This window comes from Protopterus annectens, chromosome 9.part0 (assembly GCF_019279795.1).
Source record: "Protopterus annectens isolate FY-2018-M chromosome 9.part0, PAN1.0, whole genome shotgun sequence".
NCBI lineage: Eukaryota > Metazoa > Chordata > Ceratodontiformes > Protopteridae > Protopterus > Protopterus annectens.
The window spans coordinates 265,746,768-265,763,917 of record NC_056743.1 but is presented as its reverse complement, the minus strand read 5'-3'; the positions used below and the strand labels follow the sequence as shown (position 1 = coordinate 265,763,917).

The 17,150-nt window shown below is 43.0% G+C and overlaps 1 protein-coding gene across 1 annotated transcript in view; it reads right to left on the bottom strand.

Annotated features, from left to right (window-relative positions):
• Positions 1-17,150, bottom strand: part of CAT (catalase) — a gene marked incomplete in the record, with an annotated part of 486,757 nt that overhangs the window by 277,790 nt on the left and 191,817 nt on the right. Inside the window, 2 exon segments of the mRNA XM_044082850.1 lie at positions 13,061-13,213; positions 13,362-13,553. Of these exon segments, the coding sequence (XP_043938785.1) occupies positions 13,061-13,213; positions 13,362-13,553 (345 nt within the window).

The following is a 17,150-nucleotide window of genomic DNA, read 5'->3' as shown; positions in this document are numbered from 1 at the left end:
GCATTAGCACCAAATAATACATCCTTTTGTAGAGGGGCATCTAGTAATTTAGCTTTGACATGATCTGGTAAGGTTTGTTCCTTGAGCCAGGCATGTCTACGTATGACTGATCCTTTAACAGCAGCTCTACACGAGGCCTCTAGAGCATCAAAACCACACTGTAAGGTATGTTTACCCACTTGTTCTGCACTGTGCATCAAATCCTGCAACTCCTTCAAGTCTGGTAGTTCAGGTTGTGACATTTTACTTCTCAATTGTGATAACAAAAACTGTTGGTACTTTAGCATACGGAACTGACAGTTTAACGCCCTCATGGTTAAGGTGGCCGAGGTATATACCTTTTTTCCCCACCTTTCTAAGGATCTGGAATCTCTCTCGGAAGGTAATGGATTTTTAGCAGTGGAGGCCTTAATTCCCTTGGGGCCCTGTGAGATGGTTTCTGGGTCAGCAGCATGGCTTTTGTATAGAAATTGGTGTGAGTCAGGAACCCAGTAGTACCAATCAGGCTTGACTGGGGCTGGAGGTAGAGAATGCAGGTTAAGGCAGGCCTCAGAGTACACATCATCTAGTATGTCCAAGACAGGAGGTATAGCCAGAGGCTTGTGCTGAGGTAGCAAGAGGAATTCCTTAAGCCTTTTCTTGGAATCTGAATTATCTTGGCCCTCCCAGTGGAAGTGTTCCCTTAAGGTATGCAAAGTTTCCCCAAAGGAGTAATCCTCTGGGGGGGATACAGATGGAATGGACTCGTCTGCATCGGAGTCTTCAAAAGGGGAGTAAGAATGTTCATGTTCATCAGAGTGCTCTGATATAATGCAGCCCTGATCAGAGGAGGGGGATTCTTCCTCCACTCTGGGCCTTTTGTCCGGGGGGGGGGGGGGTTGAGAACCCCTGATTACAGTAATTAAATCCTCAGCCATTTTAAGCATCTGTTTTTTAGGCATGGGACCTGGAGATGGGCCCTGTGTAGCTTGCCTCTTAGAATGCATGGCTGCTTTAGACTTAGTGAAAGCCTTGATGGAAAAAGAAGAGGAAGGTCTGAAGACACCTTGAGAGGAGGTAGACCTGTCCAGTTTGAGATTCACCTCCAAGAGTGGCTTCGGTATCTGTAGTCGGGGTGTGGGCTGAGGAGCCTGCGACCTCGGGCACAGGAGACAGCGCCAATGAAGTGTCGTCGGTAGTCAGGGGCTGCGTAGGCACCTCGCTGAGAACGGACCATGTGTAGTCTGCTTTGGCGTGGTGTCGGTAGAGGCCGCGGACCTCGTGTGTCAGTCCTTATCTTTGCGCTTTTTAGACTAAACTGAAGAAGAGTATCAGACGACATAATATAGTTAAATGTTTTGCCAAAATAATGCTGGGCAAACTCTACCCGACACTTAATGGTGCACTTGTTGAATGTAGCACAAAAGCGACAGACCGAGACGTCGTGGTCTGGGCCTAAACAAGGAATACAGAGGGAATGGAAATCCTTATGCGGCATTTGCTTCCCCACATGAAATACAGTTATTAACTTTGTCTGACATCGGTCTGAGGCAAGAAAAGTTTCCCCAACGGGGTACTTAGCTTTCAAGAAAACTTCGGTTGCAAAATTTTCGTAATTTCAGGAGCTGGCCGACCGGCACTTGCGAACTGCTTCTGCTTCGGGCACCGCACGGCAAGAAAGACTTTAGAAAATGGCGTTGGCTGGTTCTTTTATACCCCTGTCACACTGACGTCAGGGAAGAAGCGACGACAACCGACGCCGGACCTAGACTTTGGAATTCGGCCGACCGAGGACCCGCCTGACAGCAGGAGAACCCATCTGTTATGACTGCAGCTGTATGCACGATGAACATCCCGGTAATACCTGTCTGGTTTAACAGGGGCTGGGGGTACAGAATCTGGATTAAGACTGGCTTCTGCGTATGCATCATCCAAAATATCTAAACAAGAGAGATAGCCAGGGGCCTATGCTGGGGGAGCAGTAGAAATTCCCTGAGCCTTTTCTTGGAATCTGAGTAATCTTGGCCTTCCCAGTGGAAGTGCTCCCTCAATGTATGCAAGGTTTCCCCAAAAGAGTAGTCCTCGGGGGGGAGACAGAGGGAATAGACTCCTCGGCATCAGAGTCTTCAAAAGGGGAATATGCATAATCCTGGTCCTCAGAATGGTCTGAGGTAATAGAAGCCAGGTCTGAGGAAGGGTAGTCTTCCTCCAATCTGGGTCTGTTGTCAGAGGGGGGTTGAGAACCCCTGATGAGAGTCATCAAATCCTCAGCCATTTTAAGCATCTGCTTTTTAGGCATGGGGCCTTGAGAGGAGGTCTGAGGACCCGTTTTTTTTAGGTTTCATGGCAGCTTTAGATTCAGTGAAGGATTTAATAGAGAAAGTGGAAGGCCTGAAGACGCCTTCAGAAATGGCAGGCCTCACTAAATTTTCAGTTTCCCTGCCAAGAGTGGCGTCGATATCTGCAATGGGAATGGAGACAGAGGAGCCTGCGTCCTCGGGTACTGAAGTCACCGGTAAAGTAGTTTCATCGATAGTCAGGGGCTGCGTAGGCGCCTCACTGAGAACCGGAGAACAGGTAGTCGGCCTAAGCGTGGTCTCAGTACTCGATGCAAACCTCGGATGTCGGTCCTTGTCTTCGCGTCTTTTGCTCAAAACTGGTGTCGGTGTATCCGACGACATGATATTACATTTTTTTGCCAAAATAATGAAGGGCGAATGCCGCCCGGCGCTTAGTGCGCTTGTTGAACCTAGCACAAAAACAGCAGGCCGCGACATCGTGGTATGGCCCTAAGCAAGGTATACAGGAAGAGTGGAAATCCTTATGCGGCATTTGCTTCCCACAAGAAATGCAATTATTAACTTTGACATCGGTCTGAGACAAGAAAAGTTTCCCCAATGGGGTACTTAGCTTTAAAGAAGACTTCGGCTGAAATACTTTCGTAAATCTCAGGAGCTGGCCGACCGGCACTTGCGAACTGATTCGGGCACCGCGCGGCAAGAAAGACTGAAGAAAATGGTGTCTGCTGCCTCTTATCCCCCTGCCGCACTGACGTCAGGGAAGAAGCAACGACAACCGACGCTGGACCTAGACTTTGGAATTCGGCCGACCGAGGACCCACCTGACGGCAGGATAACCCATCTGTAATGACTGCAGCTGTATGCACGATGAACATCCTGTAAATAGAAACAAACTTCTAATATCAACCCACCCCTACCAATTATGTCAAAAGGTTGCTATCCAAACAAGCCTAACTAGACTAGCAGCTGATGGGATATCTGGTGAATACCTTCAGTTGGCTGCCAATGAACCTGCCTTCCTTATATCCATCCTTCTAAACAGATCTACCTTGAAACCTCAATACCACCATCTGGAAGACCTCATATTATCCCCCCTGCATGAAGGCGGTAACCTCCACAGACCTCACCAACTATCACCCCATAGCCATCCTGCCTCCACTAGCTAAAATACTGGAGAAATGTATACACCAACTTATGCCATACCTGCTTAACAACCAACTTCTCTCTCCTACTAAACATGGATTTCTGCCTGCTCATAGCATAACCACAGCCCTACTCCTCTTTCACAAACCTCATCAACCAAAACACACAGGCACTCTAACTTCTGCCACATTCTTGGACCTATCAAAGGCAGTTGATATGGTCAACCATCTTAAACTAGTACAAGCCCTTACTGACCTTGGCCTTGGTAACCAAGCATCAACTTGGTTTCAAAACTATCTACAAGGAAAACAAGCAGTTCAGTGGGACAACAACCTATCCACACTGCTACCCATCACTACAGGAGCCCACAAGGCTAGGTCCCCTCCTATTCTCCATTTTCACCAATAACCTCCACAGCATCTGTCAAGATGCAACAGTTATACAATACTCTGATGATTCAGCACTAGTCTGTTCAGCCAATGATCCTCAGAAGCTCCTCTCTAGAACCCAAAAAGCCTTCCATACAACCAAAAACTGGTTTCTTAACCAAAACCTAATACTAAATCCCCTCCCAAAAAAATGTTGCTATTTACACCTAAATCTACCACAATACCCAACCCATTTAATACTGTGTCCAGGGATGGGATTGTCATCTCCCCCGAGACTCGCACTAAACTGCTAGGAGTGACCACTGATATCCTCAAATTTGATCAGCATATAAATCAAACCATTAAAAATAACTACAAAAAACTGGGCAGTCAGTATAACATTAGACCATTTCTAACATGCTAGGATAACAATTGCTCAGACTTGCCTACATTCTACACTATTTAATGCCTCACCCATTCTCACCAACTTACCCAAAACCTAAATTGCCAAACTTAACACCTGTTACAATCAAATTGCAAGATTTGCTACCAGTGCCCCCTACTGAGCCCAACATTGCCATTCCCTAAAACAACTTCACTGGCTTGAATTCCCTAATCTCAAACCATCAACTTTGGCTCACAATCTCCTACTACTCCCAGACAAAACTCCAACACTGGCCAATCTACAAGAACTAGAAGCTAAAACTAGACAACTTCACTCTAGCGACAAAAAAATAATCAAGGTCACCAAGACCAACACAGCAGGGGACTCCCTCTTCCTTAACTACATAGGCAAAATTTGGAACACCCTACCTACTGCTATTACCTCGGCAGGCTCAAAGGTTACATTTAAAAGACTCCTGAAAACACCTAAAGCACGCATCAATATGCACATATTCCCACCTGGCTGACCTCCCCACCCTCTCCCCTTACTCTTGCCCTCTGAATTCAGCTTCATCAACAAAAGAATGCAACTTCTCTAGCTTCATTCCAGTTCCACCTCTAAATCTAACCCCTTAGTCAACATCCATCTAACTGCAGAACACTTACCTATCTGTTGAGCTTTACTTTTCTCTTTACACCTCTACTCTTTATACTTAAGCTACTTACACCACCTGCTTTTCTTACTTTACCTGTTATCCAGTTTCCCATCTCTGTCTTCTCCTGCTACTATACTTCCTACTATGTCTAATATTTGCTCTATTTGTTGCTATACTCCTTACTATGACCAACTGGCTCACAATTCAACTGTATAAAGCAAAAGATGCCATCTCTACTAACAAATGTTCACCATTATGTGATGTCTAAACCTAAAACGGTGAAAGATGTGTTCAGTCTATGTAAATATGTTAAATCTTAAGCTTCAATGCTATGTTACTAGTCAATGTTAAGTTTTGTACTATGTAAATCTGAATGCTTTCTATACACCTTATATTTTGCTTAAAATTTAAATGTGGGAGCTTTAACTTGCCAACCCTCCGCTGAAAATGGACATGCATCAGTCAGACTTTCCCGGTCAACAAATGTACAATAAATTAACCAAAGAAGATGGATCCAAAATTGGTAAGTCAGTCATTCTCTTTTAAGGAGTTAAAAGATCAAATTAATAAAATTAAACCAAAGCCCCTGGGGTTAATGGTATACTGCCAGAATTACACAATTATCCCCAGAGAATATTTTAAATATCCTATTACAAGTTTTAAACAAGGTAAATGCAAGTCAACCACCCCCCCAAACATTCCCTGATATCCATCTTGAAATCAAATATAGATTCTGACTTGTGTAATTATGTTCTTCTTCCTGTCCTACTTCATTATTAAATGATTATAAAATATTTTGTCTAGTCTTGCAAAAAGATTGAATGTTATTATGCCAGGATTAACAAATGATGATCAGACTAGTTTTATACCACATAGAAAGGGTAAGGATAACAATTAAGCTTAATACTTAGACCTGGCTAATAAAAGCAAAATGATCTAACTATAATAAGTCTAGATATAAATAAGGCTTTTGATTATATTACTTGGAGTTTTTTGTTCAAAGCACTTATTAATTTTCCCTAGATTTTATAACAAAAAAAATCTAAAAAGTAACTTGTTTTCTTTTATTAAAACAGGCTCTTTCTAGCACTTTCAAAATATTAAAAGGTACAAATCAGGGTTGTCCCTTGTCACACCTCCATTAATTGTTCTAACAAATGAAACTTTCAAAAACCTTATTAGATCTAATAGCAAAATTCAGGGATTCTCAATAGATGAGTTTTTCCTGTAATATGCAGTTATTTGCAGATGACAATTTAACAAGTGGTGATGATGAAGCTTCAACAGAAAATTTAACTAAGTAACTTACTGTGAAAAAAAAGTATCCGGATTAATGTTTAATCATAATAAAACAGAAACTTTTAGTTATGTACTCACCATAACTTCAGATGTTTGGGATCCATCTCGCCTACATTCTGAATGATGGATGCCAAAGAGCGAAGTCTCTTATTGGCTGAGCTTACTATATCCCAGGATGCACCACCACCAGTCCCCCAGATCTAGTTTGTCCATGCACACATGCATACCCTGCTTATATAACATCGTCAGATGAAACAAGATAAAAAACAGTGGAGCTCAAAACCGCTCAATCTCTTCTGATCTGCAAGGCAGGGGAAGGAGGGTAGTATCAGATGGATCCCAAACATCTGAAGTTATGGTGAGTACATAACTAAAAGATGTTATGTGATCCTATCTCGCCACATTCTGAATGATGGGACAGCGTCCTAGCACCTGAATCCTGGGTGGCTCACTGGAAAACACTCCTGAGTACCGTGGAACCAAATGAAGGATGCCACATCCAATTTGTAGTGGGAAATGAAAGTGCGGGTTGGACCAAGTAGCCAGCACAAATTCTTGGAATGAAAAGCTATAGAAGTAGCCATAGCTCTGGTAGAATGAGCTTTGATAGATGATGCAAGTTGCTTATTCAAGAAGAATAGGCCTGAGTTATGCAATCTCTAATCCATTTTGAGATTGTAGCTTTTGTGATGGTTTGGCCCAATTTATTATCTGAGAAGGACACAAACAATTGGTCTGACTTACGGTTGTTGAGTCCTGTCTAAATAGAAGCGTAATTGCCTGTGAACATCCAATTTATGGAGAGTGTATTCTGCTTCATTAGAGAATTTTGGAAAGAAAACTGGTAGTTCTAGAGATTGTTGAAGACAGAAACTAGAGCAGACCTTTGGGACAAAGGATGGATTAGCCTAAGTGATACTCTATCTTTGTGGAAAATCAAATACGGTGGTTTAATAGACAGGGCTTGAAGCTCTGAGACTCTTCTGTCAAGTAATAGCCACTAAGAATGCCGTTTTCCATGACAGATATTTTAATTCGCATGTAGCAGCCGGGTTCAAAGGGAGATGTTAATGCGCCGCAGCACCAAATCAAGATCCCACGGAGGTGCAGGATGAAAAACTGGTGGTCTTAACAGACTCGCACCTTTAATGAATGTTTTGCATAGTCTGCTGCTCATCAAAGGAGGATCCGTGGATTCATGGAATTTAGAGATAGCAGCTAGTTGAACTTTAATAGTTGAGACAGAAGATCCCTGATTAAACAGGGATGTTAAGAATTTCAAAACCTCTGGGACAGGAGCAGTGATAGGGTCTAAGCCCTTGAGTTGAGCCCAGATAGCAAACCTCTTCCACTTACTGAGGTACAATTTGTTAGTGGTGGCAAGATAAATGTAACAACTTCCTGGTCTAGTGTGTAACCCAAGGTTGGAAGTGGGAGCCAAGCTGTCAATTTCAGATTGAAGGGATGTGAACAACTTCGGGTCTAGTGTGTGACTTCTAACTAAGGCTGGAAGAGGAGGCCAAGCTGTCAATTCAGAGATTGAAGGGACTGATGCCAATGTCGTCCATGGATCCGTCCACTGCATGCTTTTCAGGTAAGGAAACCATATCTGACGTATGGGGGGCACCAGAATCATTGAAGACCCTAGCTGAGAAGCTTTTTGAATAACTTTGGGGAAGGAGGAATTGGGAAAAGCATAAAGCAATCCTGTTGGCCAAGGTTGTGCTAGAGCATCCATTGCTGGTACTTCCTGATGTGGAATCAAGGAGAAGAACCTTTGGCACTTGGTGTTTTGTGGAGTCGCAAACAGCCCATTCCCACACTCATGGCCTCTCTGCAAAGGGACACGATCTGGTCCCTCCTTGTTTGTTCAGATACCAAACCACCGACATGTTGTCTGTGTGGATGGCGATGATGCCCTGAGGAAGAAACTTGTGTAAGGCCTGTAGGGATAGAAGTACAGCCCTCATCTCCAACACGCTGATGTGGAGAAGAGGCCAGGAGCCCTGAACTAGCCTTCCCAGACAATGCCCCCACCCTATCTGGGAGGCATTGATCCAAGTTGGATGTCTGAAGCCACCAGCAAGGTCCCTTTTGCATATTCCGTAATCATGATGTGATGATTGAGGGAAGATCTTGAAAGGACCATTGAGTTGACAAGAGCCACTGAAGAATCCTCATGTGTAACCTTGCTAGAGGAACTAAACAGACATTGAGCCTAGAACCTGTAAGACCATCCTGGCTGGGGCTTTGATCTCGAGATCAGAGCCTGAACTTGGCCCTGTAAAGTTCGGATCCTTTCGGCAGGAAGAAAGACGCATCAATCTTGAGTCTATCTCTGCTCCTATAAACTTTATGCGCGCTGAGAGGGCAAAAGAGACTTTTGACCAATTGAATGTAATCCCTAGGGAAACACCCAGGAGATGGTGGCTTTGAGGTTGTCCATAAGTAGATGCCTGGCGGTGGCAGTCAGGAGCCAGTCAGATAGGGAAACACTTGGAATCCAAGACTCCTCAGGTGAGCCACTACTGCCAAACACTTGGTGAACACCCTGGGGGCTGTGGTGAGACCAAAGGGCAGAGCACAAAATTGGTAATGACTGGCTCCCAGGCTGAGATGCCTTGCGCCTGATGTGATCGGTATGATAATAGCACATCCAAACATCCTTCTCCAACAACGGGAGAATGGATTGCATTGGATTTCGTGGATAGGTTCAGTCTGAGATCCAATATTGGTCTCAGGTCCCCTGTCTTTTGGCACTAAAAAGAACCTGGAGTAATTTCCTGATCCGATTTGGTCTGTGGGGACCGTTGTTTTCTAGCAGCTTTGAAGCTCTGCAGCTGCTAATTCCCTTTGACTGGGTGGTGGGTCCGGGATTCTCTTGGACGGAGGGTGAGTATTTGAATGGGATGGTGTAACCTCCGGCATTATCCTGGCACCCATCTGTCCTGAGTGATTGACTCCCAGGCTTTTAGGTGCTTGGCAACGACACCCGACTGGCTCGAGCAGCACAGCCGGGCAATCCCATGGAAAGAAACCCGCAGAGCCAAAGGACGGTCGGTCTCAGAGAATTGGGGCCCTCGCCTCTGCCTCTGCCTGCTGTTGGGAGAAAAGGCCTTGGGATCAGATAACGCTTCCCTCTTGCTCACAGCGGGGGTCCAAACAATGAGGACCCATCAAAAGGAAGACTTGAAGGCCTCCGCGAACTGACACAAGCGGAGCCAGGCTGCCACGCCTGTGCTCTGCCTACACTCCTTCTCGGCCCGCAAGGAAATGAGCATCATGACGGTTAGTTAGCAATTGACGGGGATAGCCAACTGAGAGCTAACGGACTGGGCTAGCTGCTCAGGTAGGTTACCCGAGGAGTCTGACAACTCCTTGACCAGATCCCTCTGGAGCTATCCATACTCCTAGACTCCTTATTAGGAGGATGGATGCGTTGAAGAAACCTGCCGCGTCCTGTTGTGTAGCAGATGCCACCACCATGGCATCTACAGCCAGATAAGAATTTGTTTGGACGAGAAGGCAAACTAAATCCAACACCCAGGAGGCGGAGGCTGAGCCCCAAAGGCCTTGAGGAGCAACATCCAGCCGCCTCGTTGTTTGAGGATCTCTAAGATGTCTGCAAAGGAGACATCATCCGAGGGGACCCTCCGCATCATCCATATCACTTCCTCTGCTATCTCTTCCTTGGGGTTCCTCTGAAGACAAGTCCAAGAACCCTCAGGAGGAGGGGAACCTCACTGGGGTAACCTCGGGCTCCGCTGGCTACGGACAGGGAACTGCCAAAGACCCAGTCTCCACGCCCAGGAAGGTGCTGGTAAAATCTCGGAGTGTCCGTCGTCGGGGCCAGGGGACCTGGATGAAGTCCAAGAGAAGCAAGCACGAGGGAGGGAGGAACCGAAGCAGAGTCGAAACATCACCCTCGGGTCCAGCCAAGAGCACCTGCCGACGGAGCCAAGCAGTCGGAGGAGGAATGGCAATGGGTAGTCATGGTCATCGGCCCCCGGCCAAACTGGGTCGAAACCAAACAATTTTTGTGGGTATGGTCATCGGCTCCGAGGGCAACTGAGTCGGAACGAAACAAATTTTTGGAAGACTGGGGACTGGAAAGATGCCCCAGCCATCGGTCCGAGTCGAGCATTGAGGCATCGAGGGCAGACCGTTGACGGACTCCTCGAAGCCTTTGCCTTTGCCGGGCGAGAGGCCTGCCTTAGGTCTTGGCAGTCGGATCCGGACTGGTCGAACCAAGCCCTTTGGAGTCGGAGAGGAAGACAAGGCTTCTTCAAAAGAGGGTTTAATCAACCCTTTGAGAATCAATTTATTTTTCCTCTCCTGGAGGACCCTTGAGGAAAAAGCGTGACATACGCTGCATGACTCCTGCAAGTGCTTTGCCCCTAAACAATAAACACAAAGTAGATGGTCATCAGTAACAGACATCTTAAAAGCACATTTAGAACATTTTTAAAGCAAGGCCTAGGGTTTGAGACATATTGATACACAAATCTAGTCACTCTGACAGGAAAGTACACTAAATTTTTACTGCTGATAAATAAAGCTTACAGAAATAATTAATGCCAACTCTTCCTGTAAAAGAACAGGTAACTCTAACCAATTTGTACAATTACTAGAGACCCTGTATAAAGGTTAACAGTCCGGAAGGCCCTGGATGGAGAAAACAAACTGAACCCAATCACACACAACAATTAAATCCAAATCAAACAGCTTTGTGAGCAAAAACAGCAAAAAACAGAAAAGTTAGTTTAATAAACTACTTAGCCCAGCCAGCTCGAGACCACGCCTCGCAGGGAGAAGCAAAACCAGATCTGGGGGACTGGTGGTGGTGCATCCTGATATAGTAAGCTCAGCCAATAAGAGACTCCGAACCCATCATTCAGAATGTAGGCGAGATAGGATCACATAACATCTTTACTTAAAAGTTTAAGAACCTAAGAATTTTATTTGAGAAAAATCACAAATTATCTTTGAATTATAATAAAGTCTAGTATAAATAAACCAAGAATATCCTTTGATTGGCATGTTAAAAGTTGGCAAGAAGGTGGATTAAGTTTTTCAAATGTTGAATTACATGCCAAATCCATACTTCTCTACTGAATATCTCTAAGGTTAAATTCCTTGTGCTAATCCACTTGGAAATCTATGTTGTAGAATCTTTCTCTACATTTGCAATTAATCAGATTTACTGGATCTTGAAAGAGTATGTTTAAACTTAAAGAAAAACTACTATTTCTCTTCCCTTCAATAATTACATCCTTACAAATTTTAAAAGATTCATGAAATGTTATTGTTCCCTATATCAAATACTATGGGTTGTTTGGAAATTTATAACAAACAAAATGCTAGACCTTAAGGGATGCAAATTTAATCTTTTGGCATCAATTCTTAATCAGAAAAAAAAATACAGATTATCTTCTTGCAAGACCGTGTTTAGAAAATAATTGACTATACAATCATGTAAAAATAGGTTAGTGATGAAATTCAAATTCTCCATGGATTTTCAAACAAATCCTATTCCAAAGCTATGAAGGTTTTTTTTTTTACAGGATCACTAGTAACTCAGATAAAAAATGCATCGTATATCAATTTAGAAAAGTTTAGCTCCACAGATTCATTATTTTGGAATTACTCCACGATTAATGAAGCCTTTTCTGTTGAAGATAAAAGCTGAATTCTTAAATCTATGGTAAAATCTACTTCACTTTATTTTTAAAATATATACATGGAGATTTCTTCACAGAGCTTTAACAACTCCATATAAAACAGCTTTAATAACTATGGGAAAATTAATTGTTGGAGGTGTAATTAGGTCTCTAATGCAGAATGGTTTCATATGATATTGGATTGTAAAACAGTAACTCCTTTTCGGGGTGAATTTAGAAATTTTGCCCAAACTTTGTGGACAGATAATAGTATCATTTCTAACTTATTGATCTTATTTAACACTCCAGTTACAGATTCCATTCCTAGGGTGCAGGTGCCTCTCCTCAGGTCCATTTAAGCTATAGCAAGAAAAATATTCACAAGTGGAAATGTAAAACTGTTCTTTCATTGAATTCATTAATTTAACAAAAGATACCTGAAAAAAAGAACTGTCAACTGACAAAATGAGAACTTCTAATATTACTCACCAGTTTAGATTTTAGTCAAATTAAGGGATTTACTTGATTAATTTTAACAATTTATACTTTTCTGTTTGATTTTGTTGTGGACATCTGTAAATAGTTATGTTTTTGTTCTTTTTTCTTTAAACAATTTTGCACAATCTTTGTTTTAAGATTAAGTTGTTTAAAAAAAAAAAAAATGAATATTAGAAAGACCAAAAAGAACTTGGTACACAGGGAAAGTGTAAGACTACAAACCAGAAAAGCCTTCTCACTAAAGACAAGGAAACATAGTAGGTACATGATATGGGTGCACAAGATCATGTCATGGAGGTGTGAGGGAGCATCCTGTACAAAAAGGATAAAGGAGGAAGGTGACAAGCAGCAGGCTATAGAGACCAATTACCCCTTCAATCTCCGAAACTAAATATGTAAAGACTTGCGTTCCCAGGTGCTACCAGATAAGGCTGTGAAGAGGGAATCCAAAGAGACAGTTAGGAAGGTATGAGATACATGGAAAGATGGTGAAAGATAAGGAGGTAGAGCATTAAATTTCAGACTAGACCCGACCTTACGTTAAAGCAGGGGGATACTTAATATTTGTTAAGGTCGGGTCTTGTACTATAGTAGGACTTAACACCTCCTTGTTTCAAAGCAAATGTGAAGATGTAAATAATGGTATTAAAGAAACATTTAAGTCAAATACAAATTGTGAGATGTCTCGGCAAAGTAATAATCCTGAATGTTACCTTTTCTTTTAAATCAATTACTCTCTCCATTTCTCAAACTTAATTTGCTTTTCAACCAACCTGCAACATCTTGTCAGGACTAGGTTCAATCCCTGCTGGCATGTTGCTTGGATCAAATGCCATCTGTTCCACCTCAGCAAAATAATTGACTGGGTTCCTGTTAAGGACCAGCTTACCCACTGGGATAAGGGGATAATCGTTATGTGGCCAGACCTACAATAAGAAAACACAATTATGCAAATCAAAAGACAGCTATTGTAAACCAAACAGCAGCAACATGTACTCTATTTACAAATAATGTTGGGTGTTTGATGTGCAACGCAATGATGTAATGGCACATTACCAAGGGTTCCTGACCTACCTTGGTTACATCAAAGGGGTTAAATGGAAAATTCTCTGCTTCTTCAAAAGTCATGACTTGGATGTAAAATGTCCAGGAAGGGTAGTTACCATTGGCAATAGCATTATAAAGGTCACGGAGGCTATAATCTGGGTCAGTAGCTGACAGTTGCTCTGCTTCTTCTACAGGCAGATTTTTAATACCTTGGTCAGTCTGGAATTAAACAAAGAAAATACATGATAATATGAAACAGTTGTACACCTTCCTAACAAAATATGTTCAGTAGCTTAAGAGACTACTAAATCATCTTAACAGAATCTAACACAGTGTAGGATTGGCAAACAAGAACCATTCAGAAAGGCTTCAGGAACAGTCTGTTTCCTATAGCTAACGTAAATGATCTTTGCATGGTCTATGAGGCAATTCTTTCAGTCAGTACCATATTAAAAACCATGCCCAGAATACACTGCTGAGGGAATTGAGTAAGGCGATTATGCTCATATATGATAAAAGGCAAATCAGTTCAGCCCTATTATAGGATGAGACCCTATCATAATATTAAGCACCCACTGCTTAACTTAAGGTCAGGTCTTGCTCTAGGCAGTTACATTTGCCAGTAATGACCAAACAGCAACAGCAGAATAAAAACATTTTTCTGCCTGCTGTAAGCTGATAATGCGTCCATTACTTATAAGCTTAGAAAGTTGAAAGAATAACAGGATTTGTATTGATCAACATTTTCTGAATGATACAAAGTCTGAAACTCATATGTAGGTCATTACTTGGTCCTCAGCAATTTGTCAGAAAAACACAGATTTTATGACGAGCAGACCAAATATAGGAGGCATAAATTTGAACATTCTGTGGAAATCTAGACAGCTGAGAGGCATGGCAAAGTCAATGTAAACACAACACATTTTTACATGGTCTTTGAGACCACACCGAGTGTATTATGGCTGTGAAAGTAGCCCCCCCCCCCTGTATGTAGCAGTACATGGAGCAAATACCTGCACTACAAACAATTCTATCACTGACATGGATGCCAAGAGTCACCTTTCAAGCTTTGCTCTTGAGGTGAATTTCTAAGCATCCATGTCTCGAACACAAGCAACTTATGATCGGCACCCCACTCATAATTCTGTGTAATATTTTTTATACAAGTATATACTCACACACAAAAAGTGTGTGTGTGCACGTGCTGAGGCAGTGGTTGTGTCAGCTAGTTCTAGAGATATGCTTATTTTGTCGTCTTTAGCACAAAAAAAAAAACTTACAAAAAAATCAGTTTCTGCACTTGCAATTGAAGGTACAATAAGTTACACCAGACGGAAATAACTAGAAATTAAACAGTCGACATCTACTTATTGGATTGATGCCTTGAAGTCTGCAGACTATCTGGGGCCTACTACTCAGTCACAACAGCTGGGTATTTTAACTACACACTCTAATATGCCTGAATCTGGTAGGTGGTGGGTCTGGAACATGCTGGACAAGGAAAAAGATATAAAAAAACAAGGAAAAGAGAATGCATAGCAGGTAATGCTGTTAAGCTAAAAGCAAACCTTCACAGGCCTGCACTATCACCAATACTGCTAGCTAATGTGAGATCACTGGACAACAAGATGGACTACTTTACACTGGAAATCTGCAATAAGGACAAGGTGACAAATACTTGTTTATTTTTGTTTACTGAGACATGGCTGCATGACAAAATAAATCACAGTCCTGTAAACTTAAAACAGTTTCAAGCGGTTTCATGTAGACAGGAACAAGTTGTGTGGAAAGGCCAAAGGAGGAGTCTGCATATATGCCAACAAAAGATGATGCAGTAACTGAAACTTACTACCACACTACTGGTTTCTCTCCTTCATATTTATACCATTTTACTTGCCCAGGGAGCTGAATGGGGTCAGTGTAACAGTTGTGTATATCCCACCCAGTGCTAATATCACCGAGGCTCTAAGTAGACCATGCAAACATATTGGTGAGTTGCCGAAGAAAAATCCTGGCTTTGTACATGTGGTAGCAGGGAACTTAAGGCAGTTCTGAATATACAAACAAAGAAAGCCTACAAGGCAGTGCAACTTCCAGAAATGGGAAATTCTAACCATTCTACCATCTTGCTATCACAAGCCTTCAAACCGGCACTGATTAAAGGGAAACCCCCAAAGAAACAAATCAGGGTCTGGCCAAAGGAACCATGGAGGCCCTCCAAGACTGTTTTGAAAGAACAGACTGGGATATGTCCAAGGAGGCAGCCACAATCAACATCTGAACAAACATGAATACACAGAGGTTGCGATGTCATACATTTCAAACTGTGTTGATGAAGTAGCACCAACAGCATCACTATCAGAGCTAACCAGAAGCCATGGCTCACCCCCAAGGTATATGGGCTTCTGAGGGTGAGAAAAGCAGCTTATAGTGCCTAAGGACAAAACAGCCCTAAGGAAAGCAAGAGAGACTGGAGTGGTATAAAGGAGGCAAAGAGGGAGTAAAGCAGAAATGTGAAGAGCCACTCTGACGACATGAGGGATGCAAGGAGATTATGGCGAGGCATACAGATGATCACCAACTCAAAATCAGGTCAGCACAGTGCGAGAATAGCATTGAATTCCCGGGCAGTTTAAATATCTTCTCTGGAAGACTTGAGAAACAGATTGGCACTAAAGCTATCCACTAATGAGAAGGATGCTGTACTCAAACTCAGTACAGAAGAGATGAGAAAAGAGCTATGGAAGGTGAACCCCAGGTAGGCTGCTAGCCCAGACAACACACTAGGCAAGGTGTTAAAAGATGTGCTGATCAAATGTGCCTGGTGCTCACAGAGATAGTTAACACCTCTCTTGCCATGGCGAAAGTACCCTCATGCTACAAGGAAACATTCCATTGCCTAAGACCCCCCCTCCCAGTCACAACTACAGACCAGCTGCTCGGACACCCACCTATGAAGAAGTGTTTTGAGCAGCTAATCAAAAGGCATTTGTCATAAAGCCTACCTCCCGATTTTGACCCTCTGCAGTCTTACAGAGCCAACAGATCCACAGCTGATGCCATTTCATTAGCACTACACAGCTCTCTAACATCTTGAGGGCAATGACAACTATGAGGATGTTCACAGATTTCAGTTCAACATTTAATACTGTGTACCAATGCAGCTGATAGAAAAGCTGGCATATACAGGACAGGAGTCAGTAAACATCTCTAACTGAATCCCGGATTTTCTGATTGAGAGGCCAGAGAGTGAGTTCAGGTAAGAACTCAAATTGTATCAAGATTAACACCGGAGTTCCACAGAGATGTGCTCTTAGTCCACTATTACCATCTTGACCCACGACTGCTATGCAAAGCACAAGTCCAACCATATCAAGTTTGCTGATATCACAGTCGTGGGGCTCATCACAAAGGAAGAAAGAGCACAGAGAGAAGATAGCATCTCTGATCAGCTGCCGAGAGGGGAAAACCCTTGACCTGATCGTAAACAAGATGAAAGATGATCACTGACTTGAGGAAAAAAAAAACAACCAGCCAGCGCTCATGATCAATGGTGAAAGTAGAGGGGGTTAAGTGCACAAAATTCCTTGGCATGCACAGAGAATCTCTCGTGGTAGAGATTCCAGCCAGTTGATCAAGAAAGCACACCGCCTCTATTTTCTGAAAAGGCTGAAGAAAGCTAAGCTCCCACCTCATACCCTCTCCACCTTCTACAGATGTGCTACAGAGAGGATCCTACCAGTGACCACAGTGTGATTTGGTAGTTGTACGGCTAAAGAAAAGAAGGCACTACAGAGAGTGGTGAGGGTTGCAGAG